The 8,101-nt window shown below is 37.3% G+C and overlaps 1 protein-coding gene across 1 annotated transcript in view; it reads left to right on the forward strand.

Annotated features, from left to right (window-relative positions):
• Positions 1-8,101, forward strand: part of LRP1B (low density lipoprotein receptor-related protein 1B) — a 1,756,854-nt gene that overhangs the window by 1,425,861 nt on the left and 322,892 nt on the right. Inside the window, exon 42 of the mRNA XM_014548045.1 lies at positions 6,529-6,718. Within this exon, the coding sequence (XP_014403531.1) occupies positions 6,529-6,718 (190 nt within the window). The remainder of the gene's footprint in view (positions 1-6,528; positions 6,719-8,101) is intronic.

Below are 8,101 nucleotides of genomic sequence, written 5' to 3' on the forward strand. Positions count from 1 at the left end.
ATATATATATATATGAAAAAATCCAGCATTATTCTTTAGCATATCAATATATAGTTGTTGCAAACCATTCATTGAAAAGATTGATTTCCCCCATTGAATTTTTCTCATACTCTTGCCAAAAAGTAATTTACCATAAATAATATGCTTTATTTCTGCACTATCAGTTCTCTTCCATTGATCTATATATCTTTTCTTATGATACTACCACATTGTTTTGATTGCTGTAATTTTGTATTAAGTTTAAAATAAAAAAAGTGTGAGTCATCTAACTTTTTCCCCCCAAGATTGCTTCAGCTATTTTTGGTCTCTTGCATTTCCACTTGTATTTCAAGAATAGTGTACCAATTTCTGGGGGAAAATGCTGACTGGGATTTTGGTAATGATTACATTGAATTTATATTATCTATTGGGAAACTATTATCTTCTTAACAATGTTGTCTTCCAATTCATGAACAAGAGTTATCTTTCTATATTTAATCTTTAATTTCTTTCATTTATGTTTAATAGTTTTCAGTGTATACTTTTAAGATTAGAATGTTTTGGTAAAATTATTCCTAATTTTATTTCACTGTTTTGTATTTTCTATTCTTTTAAACACTATTGTAAATGGAATTGTCTTCTGAATGTTATTTTTGAATTGTTCATTGAAACTGTGCAGAAATACAACTGACTTTTGTATGTTGCTCATCTGCCCTGCAACCTAACTGAAGATTTTACAATTCTAATAGGGTTTTTTTTTTGTAAATTACTTAAGACTTTGTACATATAAAACATGTCATCTCCCAATAGAGATCATTTTGCTTTTTTCCAATGTGGATAATTTCTTTCTCCGCCCCCCCCCCTCAGTTTTTCTGACTAAATCTTCAACACAAAAACTGTATGGAAGTGTATGAGTAGGAATAATTTTCTTGTTCCTGGCCTTATGGAGAAATCTCTCACTTATTCACCACTAAGATGACACAAGCCTTGGGCTTTTCATAGATTCCATTTATCAGTTTGGGGAAATTACCTTCTATTTCTAATTTGTTGAGAATTTTTAAGATGAAATTGGGCATAACAAAGGTTTATGATACATAAACCTTTAACTCAACCATGTAAAGTATAGGCTCATTGCAATGGGGGAGACTGAACACAAGAAGAGCTGTAGATTATCTGACCCAAGAAAGAATAGAAAAGAAAAGAAAGAAAAGAAAAGAAAAGAAAAGAAAAGAAAAGAAAAGAAAAGAAAAGAAAAGAAAAGAAAAGAAAAGAAAAGAAAAGAAAAAAAGAGAAAAAAAGAAAAGAAGAGAAAAGAAAAAAGAGGATTTTTAGGAAAGGTTAGAGTTTATACAAAACTTAAGTATTTAAGTAATGTTAAGAGGATTTTTAGGAAAGGGTAGAGTTTATACAAAACTTAAGTATTTAAGTAATGTTTTGTTAGACTTAAAGTAAAGCATAGCCATGTGTACTCTGTGTAGAGTCCAATACCAGGTCTACACTATGAACTGGACCCAGTATCCTATTTCTCTGGAAACTACAAATTTAAGAATGATATGGAATGTTGCACCCAGAAACTTCTTATTTTAAACTCTGTACCAATCTTCAAATAGGAAGCTTTATGATACTCCTTGACTTTAGAAAAGAAGCCAGTGTATAGGGATTAGTACCCTTTCAACAGGAAGGCCATTGTGACACTTTACTGTTATAGCATGTTCTTGAGATAAGTATTATTTCTGTTAACTTTGTAGCAGTATTTATCCATAACTTTTTCCAGCCAATGAATTCAATGTTTTGTATATGTGACTCCCTTCCAAGCACATCCTTTACTGCCACTTGCATCCCATAAGCCCTTATCCTGCCTTCAGAACACTGTACGGGCAGGAAGGAGCCACTGTTCCTACTTCAGTGATGATCTCTGTGAACTCTTCTGAGTAGCTGTAGAGCAGTGGTTGGTGTCAATGCGACAGACTAGTAGGATCAATTTTGCCACTCATTGCTGTGAAAACTAGAATTCAGCAAATTAGTTTAGCAATGATTCTGAGTTATTTGCCTGCCTTGGATCTTTGATGAATTGATCTCATCTTTTTATTTCTATCAAAGCCACATTAGTACCTCATTCATGCTTAGCCAAACCCAATTACATGATCAAAGAGGGGAGATGGGGAGGGAAGGGGACTCTTTTACTTTGAAAGTGTATGAAGTGAGAAGGTGGTATTTTTACTAGCTATCCATCAGACATACAGAGCTGCTGAATTAGCACTGTTAGAGTTTTTTTCTTAATTATGTCTATTCTATATCCTCAAGTTCCAAGAATGTTTAACTCTGTAATGATTTAGTCTATTCAATATTTCAGGACTGGTTGACTAGATAGATAGGTATTTTACTTTAATTTTCAAACTACACAATTATCTGCTAGGACTAGTAATTCAAAGCTCTTATTGCACCTGTTTATCTGATTTAGGAACCTTAATGTACACACACACACACACACATACACACATAGCCCTCACACACATGCCACATGACCCCATGTTGTATTAAATCACCATAAAATGGACATAAATATCTTATGTTATCTTAAGTACTAGTAAAATATTTTTTGTGATTTTTAAAATTTGGCAGATGTTTAATTGACAATTCGTTAATGACAAACACAATTATAAAGACTGGGATATTTTTGAGAAAGACATATATTACTGAAATATTTTTAAATGTAGCATCAGATTATGATTAAGTGTACTGTCAGGCTGTCATCTATTACAAAATACAATAAAAGAGATTATACGTGGATGGTGAGGTGTATCATGTACTCTAGTAACCTCAGGGTTACTAGGTCAACCATCAACTTCCTCTCAATGGTGATGCCAAGTGATTTCTTTCTAATTTGTAGAAAAAAAGTTCCCATGATGAACATCTGTCAAAGTCAGTTAAAGGGGAAGGTACAGAGTGAAGCTGGATTAATGATTCTGATTTGCTTAGAATTTATTTTAAACTATGCCATTTCTCATTCTATCTGTGAATTCTGAAGGAATATAATGCTGCTTATACTATTAATGCAGTTAATCATTTCTTAAGTGATTTGATATTGCAAAAAATACCATGGAATAGATGATTTATTATTTAATAACTGAAACACCTTTGGCCATTATCAACCTCCAACCTACTCACTTCAAATAAGAACACATTATGATTCAGATAAAAAGAGCTTAGCAGGTTTTATTATGATTATGTTTTATAATTTTTCTTCCATCATTTCTGGCTTAAGTTTCCAATCTAATCACCCACATTATTTATTATAAATTGTTTTGTTGACTGTGTGAGAGGAGGCTACTCATGGTGAATTACTGGTTATACAATTCACCCAGAGTCAGACAATTTAAAATGAATGAATCATTTGTTTGGTTCCAGCTTGGTGTAGATTGAGAATAGTCCTAGGTGCTTAAACTCATCTCTAAATACTAGTAGTCGTGCTAAAGAATATAGGCTTTTAGAAGCAAATGAATCTGCACTAAAAAATTTGCTTTAATACTATCAATTCTGTGACCATAGGTTTCAGTTTCCTTCTTAGGACAAGATGAACAATAAAACCAACTTCACAGAGTAGATTTATACATAAAGTGATGTATGCAAAGCAAGTAACATTTTCTAGCAGAAATACAGTGCTCAATAAATGGTAGCAATTAATTTTATTAGTGGATTTTTCTCTATTCCATGTAGAAAAAGAGGATAATGACATGTTTAGTCTCATTAAATAAATCTAGTTCAAATGGCTTTAATATTTTTTTATTCCCATTAAATTCTATTGACCACCAAACTAAATATTTACCCATTTTAAACTTTAAAATAAACCTTTTTATCTACTTGTTTTCTGAATAATTCCTCTCAGAGATTCCTTGAGAGAAAAACAACAAAAAGGCCCTTCCTGCTAAATGTTAATTTATTAGTATGACTGCTAAAGCTGTGCACATTTTTTCTCAAATTTAAAATGCTAAAAGTAATAACTCTGAGGAAAACAGGTAACATGAAGGCAAAAGTATAATTTTTTTATACTTAAACTAGAGACCCAGTGCACGACATTTGGGCACTGGGGGTGGGGGGTCACTCAGCCGGCCTGCGCCCTCTTGCAGTCTGGGACCCCTTGAGAGATGTCTGCCTGCTGACGGGGAGCAGGCCTAAGCAGGCAGGCGGACATCCCCCAAGGGGTCGGGTAACATGAAGGCAAAAGTATAATTTTTTTTATACTTAAACTAGAGACCCAGTGCATGACATTTGGGCACTGGGGGTGGGGGGTCACTCAGCAGACCTGCGCCCTCTTGCAGTCTGGGACCTCTTGAGAGATGTCTGCCTGCTGGCAGGGAGCAGGCCTAAGCAGACAGGTGGACACCCCCAAAGGGGTCCTTAGTGCTGCCGCAAAGGCAGGAGAGGCTCCGGCCACCACCGCTGCGCTCACCAGCAATGAGCCCAGCTTCTGGCTGAGTGGTGCTCCCCCTGTGGGGGCGCACTGACCACCAATGGCAGCTCCTGCATTGAGCTTCTGCCCCCTGGTGGTCAGTGCATGTCATAGTGACCGGTCGATCTGCAGTTTTGGTTGATTTGCATATTAGGGTTTTATTATCCTATATAGCAAAAGGGTAACATGCAAGTAGACCGAATGGCAGAAAAACCGAACAACTAATCAAAGTGTAATATGCTAATAATATGTTAAGGCTGCTCAACCGCTTGCTATGATGTGCACTGACCACCAGGGGGCAGACAGTTGACTGGTTGACCAGTCGCTATGAAGTGCACTGACTACCAGGGGGCAAATGCTCCGACCTATAGGTTAGCTTGCTGCTGGGGTCCGGCTGATCGTGACTGAACAAGATGGGCCGGACATGCCCTGGAGCCCTTCTATGGTCCCTCCCTGGCCCGATCGTGCACCGGTGGGGTCCCTCAGCTTGGTCTGCACCCTCTCGCAATCTGGGACCCCTTGGGGTATGTTGGAGAGCTGGTTTTAGCCCAATCCCCCAGGCCACTTTCCTTGGGAGGGTGTCAGATGCAGGGCTCATGGCTGGCGAGCACTACTATAGCAGTGCGAGTCTCTCCTGATCAGGACTGATTGGGTGCGAGCCCACGGCAGGCACAGTGGGGCCGAGATGAGTGGGAGTGGCAGATAAGAGCTGCAGGTGGCGTTGGACTGCGGGTTTCGGTCCGATCCCTGTAGGCCACTCAGACGGACCCCACCCATGCACGAATTCATGCACCGGGCCTCTAGTCTATAATAATAAAAGTGTAATATGCTAATTAGACCAGACAGTCAAATGACCTTCCAGACATCATTCCGGATGTCTTCTGGACAAAGTCGTGGTGGTGGGGCCGAAGCAAAGGCGGTTGGGGTGATCAGACAGGCTGGCGAGCAGTTAGGGGTGATCAGGCAGGCAGGCAGAGTGGTTAGGGGCAATCAGGTAGGCAGGAGAGCACTTAGGGGTGATCAGTCAGGCAGGCAGTATGGTTAGGGGCAATCAGGCCAGAAGGCAGAATGGTTAGGGGTGATCAGACAGGCAGGTGAGCAGTTAGGGGCATCAAGCAGGCAGGCGAGTGGTTAGGGGCTATCAGGCAGGCAAGCAGAGGGGTTAGGGGTGATCAGGCAGGCAGGTGAGCATTTAGGAGCTAGTGGTCCTGGATTGCGAGAGGGTGCAGGCCGGGCTGAGGGACACCCCTTCCCATGCACGAATTCCATGCACCGGGCCTCTAGTATAGGATATGTATCCAGCACCTCTATGAAAAATAAAACAGCTACTCTATGTTATTGTAGAGATTGGGAGCACAATTTTAAGCAATAATTACTCATTTTTCACATTGTCACTTGTATATACTGGAATCTATATACTACCATTTATCTTTCTTTAACATTTAAAGCATGCCTTAGCTGGCAATTCATTTCATTTTCTTTTGTTTTCAGGTCATATTATTTGAATAGAATCAAAGACCTTCCTGCATGAACTTACTAAAACATTCTCTATCTCTGACTGAGTTGCAAGGGTGGAGTTAGATGTTGGCTTCTTGATACTATTGTACTTTATTGTAATTTTTTATACGTTTGCTTTTCCTTGACATCTCCAGATATAATATCAAGAGGAAACTTATTATGATTCTACCTGAATGGTATATCTGCCTTATGATTTTCAAAAGTATCTCTAAATTGTTACAACTGGATACTTGTTGAAAATTAATATTTAATATATGAAAATAAAAGACAGCCACCATTTTCCTAAATAAATGCCAATTACTTAACTGAGTTGTTTTTTTTTTTTTGAATGAGAAGATTCAGTCTTAAATGATGTTCTTACAAAAATCTGTTCCCATGAGTAGTTTACAGCACAATCATGCTGTGTATAATCAACTATCAATTATAAGCATTGCAATTACTACAGTTTTATTTTGAAGAAGTTGTGAAGAAATGATTAATAAAATATCATATAGGTATACATATGTATCTTAAATGTTTTTTCTGTCCAGAAGTGAAGTCTTTTGTAGATAAAAGTGTCAATGTATTCTTTCTTCCATCAGATGTGGGTTCTGTGGAAGGCCTTGCCTATCACCGAGCCTGGGATACACTGTACTGGACCAGCTCCACTACCTCATCCATCACCAGACACACAGTGGACCAGACTCGGCCCGGAGCCTTTGACAAGGAGGCTGTCATCACCATGTCAGAGGATGACCATCCACATGTGCTCACCTTGGACGAATGCCAGAAGTAAAAACAGTGCATTTTTATTTCTTTATTATCATTATATGCCAAAGACAGGTTAATTTTAAAATTAACTCACTTTAAAAATAAAGATTTCCTTTGAAGTTCTCTTTTCACAATTCATTGAACTAGTTTTTGTAGAAGATTGTAAATGTGAATAAAGAAAATCCAGACTCTTTGAATGCATGGCATCACTTCCATGAATAATCCAGTCAAAGCAAATTAAATAATGAAAGGGAAAACAGACAATATTGTGCTGGAAAAGGCATATGAAAAAGACATTAGGGCACAGCTGATTGAAATTAGAAATTTGGGGGGAAAAAGACTATTAACATGAATTGAAAACTAAAAGGTGTTTTTGTAATTTAATTTAGTAATTTTAACAACTGGGGATCTTTCCAATTAAAATACTGAGAAAACAAACAACAAAACATCTTGTTTGCTGCTATATTTTCAACATTTGATGCTAGACTACAGCTTAAATAGTCCACATCTGTTGATGATAGAATATGCAGACATTTATAATAATACTTACAAATAATTCATAGCAAGAGAAAATACTCAGGCTATAATATGGAGCAAATATAAAATGACAAATTAGAAAAAAGTCATGCTTTTTGAAATGCCATAAAAAAGTAATTGTAAGAAAACTGAAGAACAAAGCTTGGGATAAGTAGGAAAAAAAAGATATATCTATATCTCTAACTATCTATATCTATATATCTATGGAGTTCCATTCTCATACAATATGGTAAGATATTTATTACCTACTAGAAAATCCTTTATCTTTAAATGAAATAAGTAAATAAAAGTCAGACCAATCTGGCTTTCACTGAGCAGAAATAGAAGAGCTCTTTTTAGATGTGGTGAGGAAAAATCAGAGACTAAAAAACAATGACATGAAACACTGGCCCTGACTACTTGAGAGAAGAAAGAGCTACATAAATCACTCAGTGCGAGAGGAACTAAATCCAGACCCTCTTATAGAGTTGGAAATACGTTTAGACTTATTTCACTTAATTGAGTACCTTCATCTTATAAATAGAGGCTCTGAAGGTTGAGAGATGAATGCTGAGAGGAGGTTGACTTCCCAGAGCTCTGGTGATTTACTTAAGATGGACACAGGCCTTCAGATGCCTGGGCTATAATGCTACATTGCCTTTAAATGATTATACATAGAAATGATATATGCAGTCTTGCTTAAATGTGAAATATTATGTCAAATTGTATTTTCTTGTCAGTATTTATTAAGCATAAATTTTCAAATATTTAAAGCAGCCTTCCTATCAGCTTCCCTCTCTTCTGCCTACTTTCTCTTATTTATCCCTTCCCTTTCTCCCTTCCTCTCCTTATCCTCCCTCCCTCCCTCCCTCCCTTCCTCCTTCCCTT

The sequence above is a fragment of the Myotis brandtii genome, unplaced genomic scaffold (assembly GCF_000412655.1).
Source record: "Myotis brandtii unplaced genomic scaffold, ASM41265v1 scaffold493, whole genome shotgun sequence".
In the NCBI taxonomy this organism is placed as follows: domain Eukaryota; kingdom Metazoa; phylum Chordata; class Mammalia; order Chiroptera; family Vespertilionidae; genus Myotis; species Myotis brandtii.